This window comes from Loxodonta africana, chromosome 11, assembly GCF_030014295.1.
Source record: "Loxodonta africana isolate mLoxAfr1 chromosome 11, mLoxAfr1.hap2, whole genome shotgun sequence".
Lineage (NCBI taxonomy): Eukaryota > Metazoa > Chordata > Mammalia > Proboscidea > Elephantidae > Loxodonta > Loxodonta africana.
The window spans coordinates 50,342,093-50,368,216 of record NC_087352.1 but is presented as its reverse complement, the minus strand read 5'-3'; the positions used below and the strand labels follow the sequence as shown (position 1 = coordinate 50,368,216).

The 26,124-nt window shown below is 39.6% G+C and overlaps 1 protein-coding gene across 7 annotated transcripts in view; it reads left to right on the top strand.

Annotated features, from left to right (window-relative positions):
- Positions 1–26,124, top strand: part of WDR7 (WD repeat domain 7) — a 429,516-nt gene that overhangs the window by 285,100 nt on the left and 118,292 nt on the right. For 5 of the 7 annotated variants that reach the window (XM_064294478.1, XM_064294472.1, XM_064294474.1 and 2 more), the window contains 2 exons: positions 6,541–6,727; positions 22,093–22,210. In XM_064294478.1, coding sequence (XP_064150548.1) covers positions 6,541–6,727; positions 22,093–22,210 — 305 coding nt within the window. Of the gene's footprint in view, positions 1–6,540; positions 6,728–11,681; positions 11,900–22,092; positions 22,211–23,054; positions 26,117–26,124 lie in introns of those variants that run through there. The other 2 variants (XM_064294475.1, XM_064294476.1) reach the window with 2 other exon arrangements.

The window sequence follows — 26,124 nt, the reverse complement described above, 5'->3', positions numbered from 1 at the left end:
GTTGGAAGTGGTAGGTAAAAATATCCAGCTAAAAAACTACATTTCCCATTCTACCTTGAAACCAGGGGAATTATTATGTGAGTTGCAATTAGACTTTAAAAGGGAACTTAACTACCACATGCCTTTTGCCTTTCACTTCTTTCTTTTCTTACAGGGAAGGCAGGTACAGTGTTGGATGTGGCCTTAGCCATTTTGTGACCATGATGAAACTAAGAGAAAAGAGCCAGGACAGTTACCAGGTCCTTGGTATGGCCATCTCTAACTGCTGAACCCACGACAGGACCTTCTCATTATGTGAGAAAGAGAAAACATATAATGTATTTAATCCCCTGTTAACTGCAGCTGAGATAATTCCCTAATTAAGGGAAGAGGAGGAAGAGGAGGAGATGGACTTGAGATAGATGGTAAAGGATGTAGTTTTGACTAAGTAGTTGAATAGAGTGTCATGAATAAAACATGAGAGTTGGAAAGGTGCAGGTTGTGTTCAGAGATGCGTACTGTGGCTCCATGATACAATAAACAGGTGCCAAATGGGTCGTAGAGGCTGGGACTCCTTATGCAGGCCTGCAGCTACCTACTTACCTTCTGTAGTCCTCAGCTCTCTCATCCAAAGCCTAGGAATAGACTAGATGTTTCTCAAATCTTTTCCAGTTTAAAAATTCTATGATTCTAATTATCCCATTTGGCTGAGGATGAGTAGATCAGAATTAAAAGTTACTAGGTCTTGCCCCTTTCTAATCACAAGACAGCCCAACTATTGATCTTTCTACAGTGAAAATGTGGTCATACACCCCCCCACTGCCCCGCTTTGCTTAACATTCCCCAGTGGTTCCCCATTGTCACCAGAATGAATAAATGCCTTAGCATGCAATACAAGGCCCTTTGTGATCTGGCTCTGATAACCTCTCTAGCCTGATGTTTTAGGATTTCAATTCATCCACCTTCCCACCTTCTCCTTGTGGCCATTGCCACCCGGAAACGCACACACATAATTTCCCACCATACTGAACTACTTCTGATCCCTTGATCTTGACATGTTGTCTCCCATTTCCCTCTTTGCACATGCTAATCCCTCTGCCTTTAATGTTTTCTTGCCATCCTCCTCCCCCTTCATTAGCTAAAGGTGTTGGCATAGAGGTCACTTTCCCTTGGAAGCCCTCAGTGTTATAATATTTATAAGTATGGGGTATGGAGATAGAAACTTAACAGGGACGCTTAACCCCGTCAGTGTTATAATATTTATAAGTATGGGGTATGGAGATAGAAACTTAACAGGGACGCTTAACCCCCTAAGATGGGGGGTTTAAGTTTCTATCTCCATACCCCATACTTATAAATATTATAACACTGTTGTTGTTAGGTGTCATTGACTTATAGTGACCCCATGTGACATAGTAGAACTGCCCCATAGGGTTTTCTAGGCTGTAATCTTCATGGAATTAAATCACCAGATCTTTCTCCTGCAGAGCTGCTGGGCAAGTTCTAACTGCCAACCTTTTGGTTAGCAGCTGAGTGCTTAACCACTGTGCCACCATAGCTCCTCAGTTATAATACTACTCATAATATATTCATATTACCTGGTTGTTCATCTAGAATGAATTTCTTTAAGGGATGGAATTGAGTCTTATTCCCTTTTGTTTCCCCAGCACCTAGTATTGTATAGTTCTTCACCTATAACAGTAGTAATAGTACATGACTCTTTGGATGGATAGGCCGGGACAAAACTGTGGAAAGCCTTAAACGCGTATTAGCCCAGTTAGATGAACTTTCTAATACTGCCACTGGAAAGCCTTTTGGAAAGGGATCAAGTCATGATGGTAGATGATAGCATCATTCTTTACCTTCCTTACCCAGCAAGGTGCTGTGAATATTGGCACATTTATGTAAAATAAGTAAATGTGTACTAGTACAAAATTACATTCTATCTTATGAGAATAAGATATACAACTTTTAGTGGATACCAAAGGTTTAGTGAAAATTATGGGAGATGTCATCAATTTTTGTCTTGAGACTTTTTCTTTGAATAGAATTTTAGCTTTGCTTCACCTATGCTATATGAAATCACAAATTAGAAAAACGCTAAGTTAAGAATACAATATAACTTGAGGAAGGAATAAATTTATCTCTTTTTATCATCATACAACCATATTTAAAGGCTAGTTCCTTAATATCAGCTGAAAGAATATATGACAAAGAAAGTTGAAGCCTGAGGGATCCTAGATTATTCCTTCAGAACATCAGTGTCATTATTGCTGGTACCAGTTAAGTCATAAGCATCTTGTTAATTAACAAGGCCAGACATCAAAAGGTTTAACTTAAAATCCTCTTTAACTTTTATTGCTTATATATTTTTTGTTTTCCTTTTTTTAATTATGTTCTAGATGAAGGTTTACAAAGCAAGTTAGTTTCTCATTAAACAATTAATAAACATATTGTTTTGTGACATCGGTTGTCAACCCTACGACATGTCAACACTACCCTCTTCTCAACCTTGGTTTCCCCATTTCCATTCGTCCAGGCTTCCTGTCCCCTCCTGCCTTCTTGTCCTTTCCCCTAGGCCGGTGTACCCATTTATTCTCATAAACATGGCTGAGCTACATGTATTATTGTTTGTTTTCTGGGCCTGTCTAATCTTTGGCTGAAGGATGAACCTCAGGAGTGACTTCAGTACTGAGTTAAAAGGTGTCCGGGGGCCATACTCTCAGGGTTTCTCCAGTCTCTGTCAGACCAGTAAGTCTGGTCTTTTTTTGTGAGTTTGAATTTTGTTTTACATTTTTCTCCAGCTCTGTCCGGGACCTGTCAGAGCAGTCAGTGGTGGTAGTAGCTGGGCACCATCTAGTTGTTAAGGATTCAGTTTGCTGGGAGCTGTGGTAGTTGTGGTCCATTAGTCCTTTGGCCTAATCTTCCCCTTGTGTGTTTGATTTTCTTCATTCTCCCTTGCTTCAGATGGGGTGGACGCAGTGGAGTATCTTAGATGGCCACTCATAAGCTTTTAAGACCCCAGACACTACTCACCAAAGTAGGATATAGAACATTTTCTTTATAAACTATGTTATATCATTTGAGCTGGGTGTCCTCCGAAGCCATGGTCTCCACAGCCCTCAGCCCAGTAATTAGGTCCCTCAGGAAGATCGGATATGTCTATGAAGCTTCTGTGACTTTGCCTTGGTCAGCTTGTTTTGGCTTCCCCAGTATTGTGTACTGTCTTACCCTTCACCAAAGTTACTTATTGCTTATATATTTTGTTTGGAATAAGTTGTCAGAGACAGATGTGGAATTTTGACATTTGTATGCTTATATATTTCCAAAACAGCTCACTGGAAAAAAAAAAAATCATATTCTTACTAGTAGATTTAAACTTTGTGTGTGAAACAGGCCATTCTTCTTTCTTCTCTTGGTGCCCCACACATGGCCTGTCAACATGCCTTGCCAGAACTAGTGTAGGATTGTAGGAACCCTTGCTTTATGTTGCTCAGAAACTGTAATGTCAACTAGAGAAGGAGAGACACCGGAGGAGTTTTTTACTCATGCAATTCTTGAGTGAAAATGAAAATGCTCTAAGCAGGGAAGTGGTGCTGTTCTAGGGACCCTGCATGTCCTGCTGAGCAGTCCATCCTCCCTGTGACACAGACCACACTTGGCAGAGGAGCAGCAGACATATGGGCATCCATTGCTGGGCCCAGGGCCTTTTGGGGAACCCTTGCTGATTTTCCCTTTTCTGTCATTTCATTGGAGAACAAGTGATCACATTCCCTATGCTGTCCTTCCCACTTTGTCAAAAAAATGATAGAAAATATTAAAAATTGGCCACTCATTCTTTACTTTTGCTCTCAGAAAAAATGGTCTGATTGGTGAGGAAGCTACTTCTGGGGTTCCCACACAGAGGCCATTAGGAACTAGCACGTTCCGGAGGATGGCCAGAATGCTCCTACCTGAAATGAATGCAGAAATGGTAGAGTGCCGCTAAGGAAAATGATGATTGAGATGCTATAAAACATTGTACTTAGGAAACTGAACTTCCCTTTTGTAATACCACTTACCAAGGATACACCTCCAGGGAGCCCTATCGCTTAGATTGAAAGCCACTGCTGCTGGTTTTCCAGGATGTCTGCAGAGAACAGTAGTAGGGGTTTTTCCACAGCCCTTACAACTTCCTAGAAGTAGAGAATAAACAGCTAAGTGGAAGATTTCTTGACATTTTGAAATATCATTCTGACAAACTGGGGTAGTGAGATGCACTAGAAATATACATGCAGTAAAGGCGGGTTCATTTGTTAAGCTGTTTGTAAAGAAATAATTTGCCTTCTTGCTATCTGTACTGCTTCAGATGAAAACAGAAAGTTGGAGTCGACTACAATATAGCCACCAAATTGGCCGTTTATGAATTATGAAAAGGAATGGATTTGTGCCATATATCACATCCCAAACTCAGTGAATCCTTCTTAGGTTGCGACCTGTCTGAAAATCCTGGAAAAAGGAGGCAAGACATTCCCCTGGGCTACAGAAGCAGATCGCCAGCTGTTTTCCATTTTGGGATACCTAAAATGTGTGTTAAAATGTGTGCCAAGGACTGTGCTTGATGGTTTGGAAGATGTGAAATTGTATGAACCACAGTTTCTGCTCTCATGGAGCTGACAGACTTGCTGAGGAAAAGGGGAATGGACAGGAATGCTGATCTTTAAAGCTGTTAGGTGAAAGGGGAGGCATAAGTGCTAGCAGAAAATAGAGAACCGTGGATCACTTTTTTTTAGGAAGCGTATTATTTTTCTGATCCAAAAACAAAATGTGAAGCCTTACATGTTACATTTATATGGTGAAGTTTGAGAGTAAAATTTACACTTACGAATGAAGTATGAATTGTAAGAGCTTTCTCCTGGAGATGTTTCTTGTATACGTACATTTTTAGTTTACCGCAGGAGTAGTTAACCCAAGGTCTATGGATGCCTTGAAATTTTTCTGCAAAATTTGGTGGCTATGGGTTTGTATGCACTTTTCCTAGGGAAAGGACTGATGGCTTTCAATAGATTCTTAAACTGTTCTATGACTGAGAAATGATTAAGAACCATGAATTTGCAGAGTGCGTTCACAGGCTGTTATCTTGGTTTTGTAATACCCTTCACTTCTCTTCACCTCCACTTCAAACCATTCTTTACACTGCAGCCAGTGACCTTCCTAAAATACATATCTCTATATCTTCCTCCCTTCTTTGTCTCCCTGTTGCTCCTAAAATAAACACTAAACTCCTTAACACAGTTAACAGGAACCCTGCCTATCTCTCCATCGTCTTCTCTTGCTTCTTTCCTCCCAGCTTCCTACTTGAATGAATCTGAGTTCTCAGATTTCTCTTGGTTCTATGATCTTTTTGTACTTTCTCCAGTGCTCTTCTCTAACCCTGGAATAATCTCTCTTCAAATGACTAACTCCTACACATTTTTCAGGTCTCAGCTTGTATATATATCATTTCCCCTGAAAAGTACAAGTCTTCCCTTCCTCCTCCTGGATGAGGTTAATTGTCATGCCGTAGGATCCCATAGCACCCCCCATACTCCCCCTGCCTAACGTCTCTCACACTCAGTAAGTACTGTTTGTTGAGTGTGCTTGTTCAGTTATGTTTCTCATACTCATAAGGGAAGGAATCAGGTCTGTCTTCCGCATGCTTTATATGCAGCTTTGAGTTCTGTATGTTTTAATTAATTATATCTTGCTCATTTTTCCATTTTGTTTTTTGCAAAGAATTTTAAGACTGCATAATGTTCCATCATGTGATTGTACCATATTAACTATCCACCAACTATTGTTTGGACATTTAGGTTATTTTTTACCTTTTTTGCCATTACAATGTTGCTCTCCACATCTTTGCACATACATCTTTTTCTTAAGTTCAAACTATTTCCTTAAGATAGTTTCCTAAAAAGAGGACTGCTAAATCAACACTTATAAAAGTTTTAAAAGTTTTTTATTTTGGTATTGTTAGCTGCTGCCTAGTTGGCCCCTGACTCATGGATACTCCAAAATGGAACAAAATACTTCCTGGTCCGTGATCAGTTGCGGATCACACCATCCTGATCTATAGGGTTTCATTGACTGTTCTTTTTTCTTTTTTTTGGAAGTAGATCTCCAGGCCTTTCTTCCTAGTCTGTCTTAATCTGGAAGGTCCAAGGAAGCCTATCCACCATGGGAGACCCTACTGGTATTTGAAATACCAGTAGCATAGCTTCCAGCATAATAGCAACACATAAGTCACCGTAGTATGACCAACTGACAGATGGGCGGTGCTATATGTACTTAATAATATATAATTATTATGTAATTAAAATCCTTTAGAACATGGCATAAAATATTGTAACCTAACTTTTCTTTTGAAAGTATGTGGCTAAACAAACTACACACTAGAGCTCTTTTGTAGTCTTAGAGCTCAAAACCCTTTTGCAGTTAAAAAGAAAAAATCCAAAGTAGTTTGTATTTTGAAAATATGTTTCAAAGAAAACCATCCAAAAGTAAAATGACTTTATTTCTGTGTGTTTTATTTTGTAATTTTAGGCAAGGCATTGACATTCCTTCTGCTCCAGCCTCCCAGTCCCAAACTTCCTCCACACAGCACTATCCGAAGAACAGCTATTGATCTAATTGGACGAGGCTTCACAGTTTGGGAGCCTTACATGGATGTGTCTGCTGTCCTGATGGGGCTTCTTGAACTTTGTGCTGATGCCGAGAAACAACTTGCCAAGTAAGTGCTCAGTTCCAGTTAATTGAATTTGTTGTTGTTTTGCAGGGGAGGGGTGGGAATTGATAAGTCTTTATAAATCGTGTGTATTTAATAGGCAAAAATCTCAAATATATGAAATTTTGGATATGGACAATTAAAAAGAAGCATTTTTCTGTAATTTTAAGACAATTGGGATTTAGTATTGAGCCAATGAACGACTGATCTGTGACAGAGTTTTCAAATTGTGTACTTTTATAGTAGTATGCACAATAGTCACAACAGTGGACTCACACATATCAGTGATCATGATGGCGAAGTTTTGTTCTGTTATATGTATGGTCACCATGAGTCAGAGCTGACTTGATGCAACTAACAACAACAACAGTAGTATAAGTACATGGTTTATAAGGAAACTGATATGCATGTTTAATGCTTGCTCAAAAATGTTTTACCAGTAGAGGACATGGCTGATAGTTTGGGCAACCACTCCTTCACACTTCTCTTTTAAACCAATTTTTTAAAAGGTTTCGTTTGAACAAAATAAAATGCACCCATTTAAAGTGCACGGTTTGATGGGTTTTAGCAAATATATACACACGTGTAATCATAGCCACACTCAAGACGGAGAGTATTTCCATTACTCCAAAAGTTCCATCAGACTCTGTCCCTGATCCCAGGCAGCCATTCTTCTGGTTTCTTTTTTCTTTTCTTTTTTTAAATTGTCATGTAATTCACATACCATAAAACTCACCCTTTTAAGGCATACAATTCAGTGATTTTTCATATATTCACGAAGTTGTCTACACTGCTATTAGCTTAAAAATTTTGAAATACAAATCTGCTTATGTCATGCACCTGATAGCAGTTGTTTGTTCGGTGCATTGCCACTGCATCTAGGTTAAGCCTAACACCTTCTTAGCCAGGGCCTCCTTGGCTTGTCCTGGCCGCTGTTACCTTCCACCTCCTCTAAGACCCACACAGTGAATGCCTTTTAATTGGTAGAATGCAGAGTATTTTTGTACAATTACATTTTTTCTCTTCATTATTACTAAGTTCCTACTTGTTCTTCAATGGTTAAGCCTTTTAAAGCCTTCCCTAACTTCCACAAGCACAGGTAGATGCTCCTTCCTCTGTACTACCTAAGTGGGAAGTGTTCACAAATGTTTCTAGTTTAGTTCATCCCAATGCTTTCTATCTCTCAGGGATACAACAAATACACTGCAGTCTAGTTTTGAAGATGAAATATGTACATGTGAAAATGTAATATAGAATAAGGAAATGACACAGAAGAAAGTTACTAGCATACTAGAAGTGATGTTGTTGTTGTTAGGCAACATCAAGTCAATTCTGACTCACAGTGACCCCACGTGACAAAATAGAGCTGCCCCGTAGGATTTTCTTGGCTGTAGTCTTTATGGAAGCAGATCACCAGGTTTTCTCCTGAAGAGCCGCTGAGCGGGCTCAAACCACCAGCCTTTCAATTAGCAGCCAAGTGCTTTACCGTTTGTGCCACCAGGGCTTCTTATATGAGACATAAAGTATATTAAGTGTCAAGAAATAGTATCAATAATAAACCAAAACCAAAAACCAAACCCATTGCCATTGAGCTGATTTCAATTTGTAGCAACCCTATAGGACAGAGTAGAACTGCCCCATACAGTTTCCAAGGAGCAGCTGGTGGATTTGGCACTTCGAAACCTGTGGGGCAGTTTTACTCTGTCCTGTATAGTTGCTGTGAGTTGGAATATACTCAACAGCAATGAGTTTTGGATATGAAACATGTAGCTGGAAAGGTCAAAGAGTACCATCTTACATTTATCTACCAAATACTTGTAATGGCCAGTAAGTAGGTATAAGTTGTAGCATCTGCAACAGGTAGAAATTTCTTAGAAACCTTGGACACTGTCTTAAACTCTCATTAAGTACTTATACTCTGTTCCATAATAATTTTACACTCATTTTAATATAAAAATGCTTTAAAATGACTTGCCTTCTGATAACAGTGGTGCTCCAAGAAAATGCAACATGTTTATCCTGTGACTGAGCCATTCTGGGCAAACCCTTTGTTGTGTTTGTTACCCTATTTGAAGAGCAAGATTTTAAAGGTGAGGTAATGGGTAGTATGGCTGCAACATGATTAAAATCTTTAATAAATGAAATTAATTTTCTTCAGGATAGTGTAATAGAAATTAAAGCCTGCCATATCTGGCAATCAATAATTGATGAATTTGGCAGTGATTTACAGACACACCCCATCTCTGCTAGGTCCTGGAAAAAAAGACAGAAGAGGAGTGGGGCCTGAAGAAGACCTTGAAGGATGATTAGGTAGGAGTTAGGCAGGCAGGGGGAATGGGGAAGATAGTGTGTGTATATTAAGGAGGTTGGGTTGGAAGGAAGCTGGGCCAGAGAAACAGAAAACAGCCACAAGGAGGTTGCAGTGACCCAGGCAAGCAATGATAAGAGAGTAAGGGAAGAGGAAGATGAGCTGAAGGAGTTGCTAAAATGAAATACGTGAGAAGCACTTGTCAATCACCTGGCTGGGAGTGATTTGGAGGATGGAGGGGGTTATGCTGTAGAGGCTAGTATTGTCTTGAGAATTTAACCTCCTGATTCCTGGAAGAAATGGGGACAGGGTGTTAAAGTACATGTAACATAAAGTTTACCACTGTAACCATCTTCAAGTGCAGAGTTCAGTGGCATTAAGTACATTCACAGTGATATACAGACATCACCACTATCTAGTTCTAGAACTTGTCATTATCCCAAATGGAAATCTTGTACCCATTAAGCAGTCACTCCACATTCCACCTTCCCACAAGTCTCTGGTAACCACTAATCTACTTTCTGTCTCTATGAATGTACCTATTCTGGATATTTCACCTAAATGGAATCATATAATACGTGACCTTTTGTGCCTGGCGTCTCTCACTTAGCATAATGTTTTTAACTAAGGTTCAGCCATGATGTCACATGTGTAAATACTTTAATCCTTTATAGCTGAATAGTATCCCATTGTCTGTATATACCACATTTTGTTTATCCATTTGTCAGATAATAGGCATTTAAGTTGTTTCCACTTTTTGGCTGTTGTGACTAGAACTGCTATGAACATTCATGTACAAGTATCAGTTTGAGTCCCTGTTTTCTATTCCTTTATGTAGCTACCTAGGAGTGGAATTGCTGGGTCATACAATTCTATGTCAGTTTACTGAGGAAACACTAGACTGCTTTCCACAAAGGCCGTACCATTTTCTATTCCCACCAGCAACGTGTAAAATTTGTGTAAACCACCCTAGTGGGTAGGAATTCTTGAATTGTCTCGTGGTGCTTCTCTTGATGAAAATGTTAGCACCTCTTAGATATTCTCAATGAATAGCATTTCACTCTTGTCACTGGTAACCACTTGAAAAGCTAGACTTCTCCCATCTTTCCTCATGGTTGCCGTTCTCATATCCCTCATGTTCTAGAATGCTTTGGGACTGTAGCATACTGACCACAGTATGCTGGCTGCTCTGTGCTGAGGAAGTAGATACCAGAGAGGCAATTGAAGGCTAGAATGAAATGCTGTGGCTTTGCCTGTAGAGTTAGTGTTACCAGCCCAGAATCCCAGATTTGTAGGTGAGAGGAGGATATTCAGAATATTCGTTTCAAACCTACACAGCTGTCCTCCCCCACCTTTTCCTGTCATCCCACCCTGGCTTCCTAAACTTCACCTTTGTGTCTTCCTAGCTGTATGCCCTTCAGCAAATTACTTCATCTTTCTGCCTCGGTTTCATCCACAAGTTGGGGCTAATAAACCATCAGGTTGATGTTAAATGAGGCTTAATTTGCAACGTGTTTAGAAGAGTATTTAGGACATATTAAGAAATTAGTGGATGTTATATGGAAACCCTGGTGACGTAGTGGTTAAGTGCTACGGCTGCTAACCAAGAGGTTGGCAGTTCGAATCCGCCAGGTGCTCCTTGGAAACTCTATCGGGCAGTTCTACTCGTCCTATAGGGTCGCTATGAGCCAGAATCAACTTGATGACAGTGGGTTTGGTTTTACCCATATGGTGGAGCCCTGTTGGCACGATGGTTAAGAGCTCGGCTGCTAATCAAAAGGTCAGCAATTCAAATCCACCAGCTGCTCCTTGAAAACTCCATGGAGCAGTTCTGCTCTGTCCTATAGGGTTGCTATGAGTTAGAATCCACTGGACAGCAAGGGGTTTGGTTTTTTTGGTTTTACCATATGGAGATAGTATGGGTGGTGATTCCATTGTCATCGTCCTGGTATCAAACAGATCAATAACTGCCCAATTCTAGAATGAACATTTGGCATGGTGATAGCCAGCATAGCTTTTGGGTAGAGGAGACCGGGAGGTTTCTGGTTGACTTTGAGGATTAGGAAGGGATGTGTGCCATTGAGTTTATGCTAATAGTAAGAGGCAGCTGGCCTTTGTGGAAGGCCCCTGAACATAGTTCCAGTGCTTTTCCCTCACCTGTGCTATAGCTGCCAGGCACACCCTCCAAGGAATCCTCATGTCTCCCTGATTTATCCGGAAAGCCATAACATTTTTTGATTGTCCAAAACTTACTTTGACCTAATTTTATCTTATATTTTCAAATCTGACTTAAAATTTCCACAGTACGTGCTCACTTTTGTTTCTTAGGAGAAGTGATTCATATTCATTTTAGGTTTAGTTTTTAATACTTTATTTTTAAATAAGCTTATATGAAGCTTCTATCGGCAAACATAAAGATACATTTATGTCTTATCTGCATGTAATATGTCCACAAACACAAATACTGTCGTTTTTCAGTAGGTAATTTAAATCTTGCTGTTACATCCTTTTCTGTCACGAAGATTAGTATGACTTCTCTGCACACAGCGCTGAATAAACGAATGTATCAGCATGTAGCCTTGAGGAGCCCAATGTGATTTTCATCATGATAAATCGCATAATAAGCAAGAAAATGTTTGCTTATTAATCTAGAACAAGATTTAGATTGAAAATGGCCTGTTATATCCGTGGCACACTCGGTGCAGCCTGCAGGAGGACGGAGACGCTGCGGAATGGAGCAGCGACGTGTGCAGGAGGTTAAGTGTGCGTCTCACCCTGCGGTGCCCTGCTGCTCTGCCCCTTCTTGTGCCCGATTTACTGTGTACACAGTAACAGCACTCAGCCGCCTTGCCTCTCTCCGTGATGTTAAGCTTGCTTCACAAAGAAGCTTTTATGTTGTGCTTGTACTTTTAAAAACGTTAGTTCTCGTTTATTGAAAAAGAGAAAAAGCATAGACCATGTTTCCTTCTCGATTCCCATTCTTTTAAGTTGATGGCAGGGGTGTGGGAGAAGGGCGTGAGGAGGGGCGGCTAGCTCAGGCCTTCTGTGGACGTCTGGAGAACACATATCACAGCAGAGTGCCTTTCTTCCTCTCTCTCATGCATAAAAAGACCAAATAGAGACATCCCCATTCTAACACTGCTGAGAGGTCTCCTAAACAACTGTCTAGGCCTCGAGACTAATAGGGTACTTTTCCATAATTAATTACGCCTTGATTTTAGAAATATGACGTCGAATTTTACGTCTTTGAAATTGAAATATCACTAGTTGTTTTCTAATGTTTTCAAATATCTTGCCAAATTTTAAGTTGTGTTTACTAATTAAACATTTATTGAGTTTCACATGTGAAAGGGGCAATGTTAGACATATAAAGAGTGAAAGAGTTGAATAAAGCAAAGATCCTGGCTCCAAAGGAGTCCCTGGATGGTGCAAAAGGTTAATGTGCTTGGCTGCTAACCAAAAGGTTGCAGGTTTAAGTTCACCCAGAGGCACTCGGAAGAAAGGCCTGGTCATCTACTCCCAAAAAATCAGCCATTGAAAACCCTGTGGAGCACAGTTCTATTCTGACACACATGGGGTCACTATAAATTGGAGTCAGCTGGATGGCAACTGGCCCTGTCTCCAAGGCACTTTCAGTCTTACAGGAAGGATAAGATCTGCCCAGAGGCTACCATGGTATAAAGTGTAGGGGACAGTAAAAGACATGCACATTCCAGGCGTGGTGAGATGCATCATAGCTGGTAATCAGAAAGTGTGCCAGCAAGCGTTCCATTTGAATCTTTCATTTGAGTGAAGGAACAGAGGGAGGAAAGGGCAGTCCTGCCCAGGAGACGCCAGTAGTATCTTAAAACAATGATGAGTAGAAGTGAATATAGGTTTTAACTCATTTTATTCATTTATGCCTTGCAGAACTTCAGCTGTGGGATCTTTGCTTCCAAAACTCTAGCACTATCACCTTCCCAGTTATCTCTGAGGAGCAGAATTAGGGCAAAAAAGAGAATTGGTTTTCACCTTGTACTTCTTAGAAGATTGTGACAGTGAGGTTTTCCTTTCTTTCAGCACCTACCCCGAAGCTAGGAATGTGCAGGAATACAGAGGTATAGGAGGCAGCCCTCTAACTGAGTGCTTCTTACCTATGTGCTACGCACATCAGAAATATTCTCATCTAATTATAGGAAGCTCCAGAGCGAGCTTCTATTACCCGCATTGTACAGGTGAGAAAAATGCATCTGAGACAGGTGCTGTCACTTGTCCATAGCAACGATGTAGTCACTGAATATGATGGAATTCAAACCCAGGCCTAGCTTCCTCCAAAAACCGTGCAGCTCACACCACTCTATCTACCATTTGAAATCTTACACTCACAGAATTAAACTCCAGCGGAGTACTAAATTTAAAACAACCTGTTATGAGAGGTAAAAGTAGCCAAGTTTTCAGAATTCCCAGTGTAGTTTCAAAATTTTTGAAATATATTTAATAAAATCACTTTCAATAAGTATTTTATGCACCCTAGAAATTAAAAGCCTTATTTAAATATCAGTAAGCTCTGTGAGCATGCGGATCATGTATTATGTGTTTATTCTTATTTATTCATAATACCTGGCAAGTAACTTGCATGCAATAAATGTTTAATAAGTAGTCACAGGATTTTACAGACAGAAGTCTCCCTCAAGAGTATCTCATCCAATACCTTCGATGCCCTATTAAGTAAAATGAGGTTTAGAGAGATCAAATAACTTCCCCAAGCTCACAATAGTACTGTGATTGCTAGGATTGTCACTCAGGTCTCTTGACCCCCATTTTATCACCCTCATACCACCTGGCTATGTGACAAGTGATTCACAGGTAGAACCTTATATGAGAAAAATTTTAAATGAATTATTATGGGCTGCTGATTCATAATGAACTGTTTAATAGACAATTGAGGCCGTACTTCATCGAAGTCATAGATTGGGCTATCCTTAACTTCTTGTCAGAAAAATAGATACATGTAGTATTATCTTTTTTTATAAGTCCATAATTAGATTAGATCAGCATGGCTCTGTACATATCGATAAAATGTGAGAAATGGCAGAAAACCATACTTTATAAAGGAGCAGAAAAATCCTCGTACTCTTGGAAGGCCAGGCTTAGGTCTCTCTTTGCTTGGCCTGTGATTTTGATTCAGTCTGCCTAGTTCGTGTTGCAGGGCCTTTGCTCCTAAAGAGAACACACCAGCCTGGCCCAGCTGCAGAAGGTGCCTCCTGTCTCACCACATGCTGCCACGGCTGAGGGATGGTAGTGATTACAGAGAGCTATTGCTTCTCCGCAGTACCCACTGCTTACCAACAAAGAAAAGAGAAACACCTAGCCACTGGAGACCTACACCTGTCCTGATAATGCAGAAATAGGTACTGTTCACTAGAAAGGTTCTTTTGGAACTATATAAAGTACAGTTGGAGAAAGAGTTGACATTTTAACTCAAATCTCAACTATATTTTTTTTTAATTTAGGGGGTAGAGAGTAGAGAAAGGCATACATCATACAAACAGTAAGATGCTTTTCTCCTGTTTGCATAAAATTTATTTTTAGTAGAAAATATATTATCAGAGGAGGCCATATAACTAAATCATGTCAGCCCAATTTTATTCACTATAAATGTATACAACATGTAGGAAATAGATCTAAGAGGTACGCACTTGGAGGGGAAATTGCTACCTTTTAGTTTATGAAATTAAGGGCTAACATGACAGAGAGGAATTGAAGTGTCCTCATTAAATGAAAGGCAATTGTTAACACACCTGTTTTACCAGGAAGCTGTAAGGTGGAATTCCCAGATGTTATATAATTAACTATGTATTTTTAAAATAGTTTTAGTCATCTTTGTCTTTGATGGGGAGTGTTTTTAGTGTACTGTTACTGTCGACCAAGATCTGGGGGCTCTGTGATGATTAAGTGCCCCTCACCCCAACTATCCCTTTAGCGCATTCCTTAGTTTGACAGATGGTGAAGTTTGATAATTTTGACAGTGACATTTAACTGAAGTGTTGTGACATGTTACTTTTAAAACGCCTTTACTTCCATGGAGTGAGGGTTGAAACAGGGTTCATGAGCAGTCATGTAAAGACTGAGCTCAGCTGGAGCGGAAGATTTTCTATTCCTGTTTTTTTTTTTTTTTTTTTTTAAATAATATCTGTCATCTCTTGGATTTCATATTGGATATATATACAGAAATGCTGAGTAAAATAGACAGTCTGTCATGTCATATTTTTTAAAGACTGAAACCAAAGACCCATCATATAAGCCTTTATAACAAATGACCTGCCTAACAGCCAGATAAGCAGGATCAAGTGAAAACAGTGAGTTCCACCTTCACATCCAGGTTCCAGATTAAGGCCGAGACCCTTCAGTTTCAAACCTCTGATGGTATGACCTTTCTTCATTCCATTAGAATCCCGCATTCAGATATATCACACTCACAATGCACTCTTGCCTTTAGAGGGAACTACATGCAGAATTAGACTGCATCTTTTGGGACTATCAGGTCAATTACTTTGACTTCATTGCCTGGTCAATTCAGTCAAATAATTGGCATAGTGATTTTTTTTCCTGCTGAATTTACCAGGAAACTTCATTTAATGCCTAACCATTGACCTACCACTATGCTAAACGGCTGTTCTAGGCACTTTGGAGGGATACACAGGAGTAGAAGGCATGCTCCCTGTCTGCAGAGTTCACAATACAAAACGAATCCATAATGCCTGGAAAAATGGGATTCAGCGCAGAGGGCCTTGTTGAGCAAATTTGCTGGTGGTTTGTGTTTTATTTCAGTAGGTGATTGAGAGCTGTGTTGTACTGTTAGTGCTATAGCAACCACAGGGTGTCAAGTGGAGAAGACAAGAAGTGAGCAGAGGGGAGGGAGGAGAGTGCTCCATTGGGAAGAGGGATGTAGGAGAAGCATTAGCAAAATACTGGAATTAAAAAAAAGAAAGAAACAGGAAATTTAGGGACCAACTTAGAAACTTGCCTGGCCTCAGGAGCATTGGTGTTGAAAAGCCTGAGTTAAAAATAAAACTAGGGTGCGTAGGTGGGGCACAGGGCATTTTTAGGTCAGTAAACCTATTCTTTATGATCCTGTAATGGTGGATAATTTTCCTGACATTACGCATTTTTTAAAATCCATAGAGCTGTACAACACAAAGAAAAAAACAAACGCATTGCCATAGAGTCTATTCCAACTCGTGGCAACCCTGTGTGTTACAGGGTAAAGCTCCATAGGGTTTTCTTAGCTGTAATCTTTATAAGAAGGAGATTGTCTGACCTTTCTTTCACTGTGCCACTTGATTGCGTTCGAACCACCAACTTTCTGTTAGCTGCCATTTGCGCCACCCAGGGACCACAACACACAAAGAGTGAACCTTAATCTAAACTATGGACTTGAGTTAATAATGTTGGTTTATCCATCGTAACAAATGAACCACAGGAATGCAAGATGTTAATAATAGGAGAAACTGTGTGCAAGAGGACAGGGGGTTTATGGGAACTCTCTGTACTTTCTGCAATTTTTCTGTAAACCTAAAACTGTCCTAAAAAGTAAAAGCTATTGCAAAAAAAAAATAGTGAAATTAGATTATGGAGGGCCTAAAATCTCAAGGAGTTTAAGATTTTTCTTACAAGCAGTAGAGAGCTACTGGAAACTTTTAAACAGGATAACCATGAAATAAAGTTGGTACTGTTGGAAGATTACTCTGGTGGCAGTGCACTGAGCAGACTGGTGGGGAGGAGAAAACAGGGTCTCTTCCTCCCCTGTGCCTTGGTAGACCTTTTCAATGCTGTCATGCCCCCAACCCTCCCGCTTTTGCACTGTGGATGCTTTAAAGAGCACTGCAGACCCCTGACCTCAGAGCAACAGATCTAGGCACAGTCTGCAGTCCTGCACGCGGACTGCCCAGCACTGATGAAGGAATCACTCACATGCACACGCTGATGTGTCTGAAAGCGTTAAGGTTTCCAGCTTCCAGTGAATTCGATGGGTAATACTTGTGCATGTCTTTGGTTAGCTTTCTCTTCCTACCCTACAGCTTCTCTTCCAGACACCTGCTACACAGTACCCAGCTTTACCACTTTTCTTGCTATATTTGCCACCCATTGCTGTGAAGTTGATTTCAACTCATAGCGACCTTATGGGACAGAACACAACTGTCACATAGGGTTTCCAAGGCTGTAATCTTTACAGAAGCGGACTGCCACATCTTTCTCCTATGGAGCACCTGGTGGGTTTGAACCGCCAACCTTTTGGTTAGCAGCTGAGCACCTTAAACCACTGTGCCACCAGGGTTCCAAAATTTGCCAATCAAAAACCAAAACCCACTGGTGTGAAGTCGATTCCGACTCACAGTTACCCTATAGGACAGACAGAGTAGAACTGCCACATAGGGTTTCCAAGGCTGTAATCTTTATGGAAGCAGACTGCCACATCTTTCTCCTGTGGAGCAGCTGGTGGGTTCGAACCACCAACCTTCTGGTTAGCAGCCAAGCGCCTTAACTACTGCACCACCAGGGCTCCTCCCAAAGTTTGCCAAGTCCCCCAAATTCACTAGATTGTTTGCTGAGGTGAGGAAAGGGTACTGTGTGACTAACCCTGTACCTTGAAGCCGATGACCTGCTGCTAATTGATCTCATTTTCCTTTCACTTTGTTTCTCTTAGGGAGAGGCATGTTAGGTCAGGACATTGTACAATAATACAGGTCAGGCGCAGGCCAGGTGGTTTTGCATCCGTCATCTCATTTAATCTTCCAATCAACCCTGTGAAGTGGGCATTTTAATATTCAAATTTTATAGATAGTATGCCTACCGTGTCTTGGGTGGCCACAGGACACAGCATAAGGGTGTAGGGGAAGAGGAAGTATCCCCTTGTCACTGTGGCAACATCTGCCATCAGACCACCCCACCCTTCCCACATTCTATTCAAATATTCCTTTGTCCTCTTTCATTTTCTTTGTCATTATCATTCATATTATCTCTCTGTCTTTCTCTGTCTCTCTCTCTGCCAGCTTTCCACCAAAAAATTTCTTCTCCATACAGATAACAGAGAAGGGGTGGGAGAGCGGGCTTGGAAGTGGGTGGAGAGGATAAGACAGCTGGTTTTCTGGGTTCCTGTTTATGTGGTTAGAACTCTAGTTGGTAACTGCAAGGGTCCCAGCAGCACACAGCTGCGGACAGGCAGGACTTCTCCAGACTCCAGAAGACGCTGTAACCCTTGGCTGCAAAAACCAGATCCTATCTTTAGCACCTAGGGAGCACATCCACGGGGAGGTGGATAGGGACCCAAAGCCATGAAGCACAGCAGGAGTAACACCTTCTCTATCACAATACTTCTTATAATATAACCTAGCTCTTTGGGCAGCCATATCACTAACACTTGTATTTATGTTTCAAATAAACCCTAAATCTGTTTCACAAGCTCAATGTATCACCTCTATCAGATCTGTAAAGTTGATCATTTGTACCCACACAGAAAACCTGTTGCTGTCGAGTCCTAGTGACCCTACAGGACAGAGTAGAGCTCCCCCACAGGGTTTCAACTGTCAAGAAATCGAACAATATTGCATTGGACAAATCTGCTGCAAAAGACCTCTTTAAAGTTTTAAAAAACAAAGATGTCACTTTAAGAACTAAAGTGAGCCTGACCCAAGCCATAGTGTTTTCAGTCACCTCATATGTATGCAAAAGCTGGACAGGGAATAAGGAAGACCGCAGAAGAATTGATGCCTTTGAATTATGATGTTGTCGAAGAATATTGAATATACCGTGGACTGCCAGAAAAATGACAAACTTGTCTTAGAAAAAGTACAGACAGAATGCTCCTTAGAAGCAAGAATATCAAGACTTCATCTCACATACTTTGGACATGTTATCAGGAGGGACCAGCCCCTGGAGAAGGACATCATGCTTGGTAAAGCAGAAGGTCAGCAAAAAAGAAGACCCTCAACAAGATGGATTAACACAATGGCTGCAACAATGGGCTCAAACATAGCAACCATTGTGAGGATGGTGCAGGACTGGACAGTGTTTTGTTATTTGTACGTTGGGTCACTATGAGTCAGTACTGTCTAGACAGCACCTAACAACAACAACAGGGTTTCCAAGGCTGTAATCTTTATGGAAGCAGTCTGCCACATCTTTCTCCCATGGAGTGACTGGTGGGTTCGAACTACTGACCTTTAGGTTAACAGTGGAACACTTAACCACGGTGTCGCCAGGGCTCCCTACTTACACATAAGACTTCTTATTTAGCTGAATTTGATCCTTTTGAGGACTTTTGGAATCCAAGCTGTCACCTAATACAATTACCTTCCCTTATAACCTTATATCCACACCAATTGATAAAACATGCTTCCCATATCTTCATAAAAGCCACTAATGATACTGAATAAAAAAAGCTGAAGTCCAAGTATTGCAGCTGTTGTTGTATGCTGTCAAGTCTATTCTGACTCATAGTGACCCTGTAGGACAGAGTAGAACTGCCACATAGGGTTTCCTTGGCTGTAATCTTTAAAGGAGGAGATCGCCAGGTCTTTTCTACTACAGAGCCGCTGGTGAGTTTGAACCACCAACCTTTCAGTTAACAGCACTTAACCATTGTGCCACCATAGTTTTGCACATATCCCTAGAAATCTCTTTCAGGGATACAGTCTAACCCTTCATCTGTGTCTTCTGCATTTAGTCATGTTACCACTTCATTAATCTAATTAACCATAATATTGTGAAACCCTTCCCTGTCTTCTTCTGTCCAAAAGTTGCCTATCCTGAAAGACATTGTACCACTCCTTGGCTCCTCACTTAACTTCTCTAGACCTGATTTCTCATTTGTAAGATGTCAACATCATCTTAACTCATAGGGAAATCCTGGGGGAGAAGCAAAAAGACATAAAATAGCTAAGGAAATCTGGCTTCAAACCTTTGGTCCTTTGTCCACTTCCTGTGTATCATGCCTTCCAGAAATGGGATGGGCTGCCCCAGGTGTAGACATTCCTTTTCCCTGGGTGATTGCTTGGCAAGAATGTTACCTGGGGTATATTTGCCAACTCCAACATTCTGTGATTTTATTGATCCTGTGAAATTTGACTTTTTTTTTTTTTTCCAGAATTATTCAGTTAAAATACCAGTCTTGCTTGTTTCAGGCTTTGGGATTTTCAACACCTGTTCACCCACATTGATGAAAGAAAGGAAACATCACAGTATATCTGAAAAGTTTAATTGGCTTGTAAATTTTTTTAAGAACTTGATTTAAAATATGGGTGTATAATCTAAATTTTACAACAATTATTAAGTAATCCAGCCCTAGCACTACTCACATAGTGATATTTCTGCTGCTGAATTCGCAGTAGTAAAGCTTAGTCCAGAAAAGAAGCTGTTGAAATGCCCATCCTCCTTTCCTGCTGAACACCTTTTCCAGTGCCAACAGCATCAGGATCTCTCCCGGGGGTGGCACACCCACCAATGCATTCTTTCCATTTAATGTTCGATATGTGGGTGTGTTCTCTCAGATCACATCTTTCTTTTCAGTGGTAAGCATCAAAGGAAGACTCTGCATACTCCTCTTCTCTGAGTTCCTACTTTATAGCTACTCTTGGTTTAGAAGAGAACAGAGGCAGTTATATTTTCCACCAAAGATTTAAGCAGCAATTACAGTCACAAAGAAATTGTAAGCAGAATTTTTTTATCATCAGTTGACTATTTTTAAGCAATGATGAAAATGCTTACGTCATGCATCTTTATTTTCATCTAAAAGTTAAAATAATGATCCTTAGATCAATTATAGAGATACTGTAAACTTTTTTTATGGAAACCCTGGTAGCGTAGTGTTAACAAAGGGTTGGCAGTTTGAATCCTCCAGGCGCTCCTTGGAAACTCTGCGGGGCAGTTCTACTCTGTCCTGTAGGGTCGCTATGAGTCAGAATTGACTGGACGGCACTGGGTCTGGGTAAACTTTTTTTCAAGATTTTTTTTGTAAACATAATTGAGTTTACACATGAAGACACAGACTACAGGAAGCCTTCATATAACTGCATATGCATATTTAGATATCAAAATTATTTAAAGGGAGAAGCTATAATCAGATCTCTTACTGAGTAACAAAATATTCCTTATATACATTTAATGTGTGGATCGCATGCCACACTTTAATTAAAAGCCTTAATACTTTTTATAGTGCTATCTATATAATATAAAGAAGGCTTGGAAACAGAAGAAAATTTATCCTTTTTATGTATTAGCAGTGATAAAGAAGTGTAACATGACAACCCTGTCAGGATCCTTGCATTCCCACAGTTGGGAAAGATTTATTTCATCATGTGTGTAATCTTACACATAGCCTAAATGATGTCATACATGTGTTCATTTTATAGAGAGAATTAGTATCGGTTAATATAACTTTTTTTTAAATCAATACCAAATATTATTGGCAGGGCATGATAATTAGTAGATTGGTACCCAGAGTATTAGGTAGAGCGTAAACTAGCAATGCTGAGGATATTTCAAAGTAAAAGTAATAATAAAAAATAATATGAACTAAAAATGATTGTGTCATTCTTGGTTTTTCCGATGATCCTGTGAACAGAAAAGTTTTTTTGTTTTGTTTTGTTTTTGTTTTTTGATGCTTCCTTTCAGATACAAGGCCTGAAATGCAGCCTTTTAGATATGCCCTTGTAAACAAATTATTACCTTGAATTTTTTTTAAGAAAAAATGTGAGAATACCCAGCACACTATGTGTCCTTGCTTATTCTGAGCTTTGTGATATGTATTCAGCCCTAGTTCTTGATAATTTGTTAACAAGGCCTTTTTAACACTTTGGACAGATGCACATACTGTTTTCAATCTTCACGGTTAATTATTCGATTTTGTATTTGATGCCAGAACACCCTGACTCCTAATCACTGCTCATTGTTGCAAGTCCATTATATTCTAACTGTTTGAGTGCTCCCATTGACCTTGAACTGACATTATAAGCTGTGTCTAATCTTTTCAGTCTATATTTCTAATGCTTCTTTTCTTTTTTCCTTTTTTCTGATCCCTGTTTAGCATCACAATGGGGCTGCCTCTGAGCCCAGCAGCTGACTCCGCCCGCTCTGCAAGGCATGCCCTCTCCCTCATCGCCACTGCCAGACCACCCGCCTTCATCACCACCATAGCCAAAGAGGTGAGTGTAGCTTTCCAGTGTGTTCCCGCGTCTCATTCAGAGGAAGCTGAGGGTTCCTATCACGAGAGTCCTTCCAGTTGCTTCTAGAACAGTGCAAGTTATAATTTAGTACTGAAATGAATATATATGTGCCTGTGTGCGTACACACTAAATTCTACAGTGGGGAATTCATTACATGTGCTTTTTAATTTTTATTCTTGTAATATATATATATATATATATATATCTGGAGCCCTGGTGGCGTAGTGGTTAAGAGCTTAGCTGCTAATCAAAAGGTTAGCAGTTCGAATATATCAGCCACTCGTGGAGCTTTTCTTCTCTGTCCTATAGGGTCGCTATGAGTCGGAATCGACTTGATGGCAATGGGTTTGATTTTTTGGGTATATATAAACATATATATATATATATATATAATATAAATATAGTATATTAGTATATATTATATGTATAAATATATATATATGGAAACCCTGGTGGCGTAGTGGTTAAGTGCTACAGCTGCTAACCAAAGGGTCGGCAGTTCAAAGCCACCAGACACTCCTTGGAAACTCTATGGGGCAGTTCTACTCTGTCCTATAGGGTCGCTATGAGTCGGAATCGACTCGATGGCACTGGGCTAAATATATATATCATAGCATGTTGTTGTTAGGTGCTATCTGGTCAATTCCGACTCATCGCAATCCTATGTACAAAAGAACAAAATACTGCCCAGTCCTGCACCATCCTCACAGTGGTTGTTATGTTTTAGCACACTGTTGCAATCACTGTGTCAGTCCATCTTGTTGCAGGTCTTCTCTTTTGCTGAACCTCTACTTTACCAAGTATGATGTCCTTCTTCCTCCAGGTAACATGTCCAAAGGACGGGAGATGAAGTCTCACCATACTTGCTTCTAAGGAGCATTCTGGCTGTACTTCTTCCAAGAAAGATTTGTTCATTCCTTTGGCAGTCCATAGTATATCCAGTATTCTTTCCCAATACTGTAATAGAAATACATCAATTCTTCTTTGGCCTTCCATATTCATTGCCATCTTTTGCGTGCATATGAGGCAATTGAAAATACCATGGCTTGGGTCAAGCTCACCCTTAGTCCTCAAGATGACATCTATGCTTAACACTTTCAAGAGGTTATTTACAGCAGATTTTCCCAGTGTAATATATCATTTGATTTCTTGACTGTTGCTTCCATGGGTGTTAATTGTGGATCCAAGTAAAATGAAATCCTTGAATCTTTTCTCCATTTTTCATGATGTTGCTTATTGGTCCAGTTGTAAGGACTTTTGTTTTCTTTATACTGAGAGGTAATCTATATTGAAGGCTGTAGTCTTTGATCTTCATCAGTAAGTGCTTCCAGTTCTCTTTGGTTTCAGCAGGCAAGGTTGTTAATGAATCTTCCTTCAATCTCGATGCTGTGTTCTTCTCCATGTAGTCCAGGTTCTCAGATTATTTGCTCAGCACACAGATTGAATAAGTATGGTGAAAGGATACAACCCTGATGCACACTTTGATTGTAAACCATGTGTTACCCCCTTGTTTTGTTTGAACAACTGCCTCTTGGTTTGTGTACACGTTCTGCACAAGCACAATTAAGTGTTCTTGAATTCCCATTCTTCATAATGTTATCCTTAATTTGTTATGATCCACACAGTCCAATGCCTTTGTATAGTCAATAAAACATCTTTCTTGTATTCTCTGCCTTCAGCCAAGATCCATCTATTATATATTACAGCATAGCATTTGTCAGTTCAAGATTTTTCACATGTACAGTTTAGTGACACTAATTGCATTAATCATGTTATGTAACCATCACCAGTATCCATTGCCAAATTTTTCATCACCACAAACAGAAACTTAGTGCTTCCTGTGTATGCTTTTGTGTCCATTTCTGTTCTCCAAGTTAATTCACTTACTTGTACATATTTGACAAGAAGTTTTCTATCTGGAATATGGTTGGCTTATGCAAATTAAGGAAGCCCTGGTGGTGCAGTGGTTAAGAGCTATGGCTCCTAACCAAAAGGTCAGCAGTTCAAATCCACCAGGCACTCTTTGGAAGCCCTATGTGGCGGTTCTACTCTGTCCTATAGGGTCACTATGAGTCGAATGACTTGACTGCAATGAGTTTTTTAGTGCAAATTAAAATCTATTGAAAGTATTCACATTTTACTACTGTAAGTATCTAGGCATAATCAAAACTAACCTTCTTATTTAGCACTGGCTCTCCAACTGTAAACAAAAATGTGAGTCATAAACTTGCTAATTGTTTTTCCTATGTCACAGAAAAAGACTTGAATGCCAGTCGATTCCCACGTTCTTAGTGTTCTAACTAATTACCCACATTCAACTGAAAAACTAGTAAAGAACAATGAACCGATTATAGGATCTTTCCATTAAAGAGCCTTGAAGGTCTTAGTAGAGGGAGAAAAAAAAAAGGATGATAAGCCTCCAGTTTTTTGTTTAAAGGTTTGTTCTATCTCTGCATGAATAATGTGCAGACACAGTGTCCATTGGGTATGGGCTCTGTCTGAGTTGTTTTTCCTGTAGCTATGATGAATTTTTAAAATACTAAGTAAATACCCTCTGAGTCTACTCTGATAGCCTGAAACCTGTTGGGCCTGTGTTTGCCCCAGAGCCATTCTTAATAGGCATGCAGTAAATATTTGTGACATGAAGATATTAGAAGGGAGGAAGGAAGGTTCTAATAGCAGTTTATATGTTGTATGAAACAGTGAGATTTTGAATTCATATCTAAAATAAATTTGTAGAACTAAGGGTGTGTTTTTCTAATTAAAAAAAAAGTATGTTTTTCTAATAGTGCTAAGTGTTATAGTGAGGTTTCACTATATTTATATATTTCTGGGTATTTATATATTTACATTTGTATAGTGCAAGTATGCATACATGAGCAGTTTTATTAGCTATAGAAAATTTTTACCATTGATTTATCCCATCAGTGGAATATGCATAGGTAGTAATACTGAATATATTGAGTAACCTCACATCAGTCTGACCACATATACAGGTCCTATAAATGCTGGCCATTAAACTGCCTTTTAAAGGGAGTAAATAAGTGCTTATATCAGTTATGTTTTTTAATTTAGTTTGCACCATTTATATTTGAGTATTTTTTTAAATGAAATGTTAGAATATCCATGTTTTGGGTTTATTCTACTCCAGCATTTGGTTAGGAAGGTAATTAAAAAATATTTCAATGTGGTAGTCCACATATACTACCTTTTTAAAACAAATTTTCCATTTCACATTTTAATCTTAAAGTATTAGAATAAATGTGTTGCTCACTATTATAGCTGTCTGCTCATGTCTGTGCCCACTCCTCCATGGCCCCCATTCCTCTGGGTGTCTTCTGACACCCATTAATGGTCTTTCTACTCTGAACCGTAAAGCTTAGAACCTGTACAGGGAAAAAAGATCACACTGAATTTATATTATTTACAGTGTTCTTTATTTTTGAGATATATTAATCTGGATTTCCCAGCTTGATTATAAGGCACTTAAAATGGTACCTGGGATGTAGTAAGTGCCATATGCCTGTTATTTGTTATTATTACTTGAGAGTAAGTAATGTATATATTACTTGAGAGCCAGTACTTGTGCTTCCTGGGTTCCCTGCCTTCCACCTCAGTGCCAAATGTAACGAATTCGCAAATCTTCAACCTCTTCTTAAAAACGTCAGGGTGATATTGTATTAAGTTCTCATTTAAATACCCAAAAATGTAGAGAATTTTATTAGACAATGCTTATTAAATTCTTATGATCCAAATAGTTTCTTTTTGCAATCAAAAGCATTTCCTGACCTATCCTAAGAGGTTTGTTTTTGTTGATTTTTTTTTAGTTTTTATTTTAGTAGTAAGGAAAAGTGAAAAAAAAAAAAAGTGGCTAGAAAAGTAAAACTCTATCA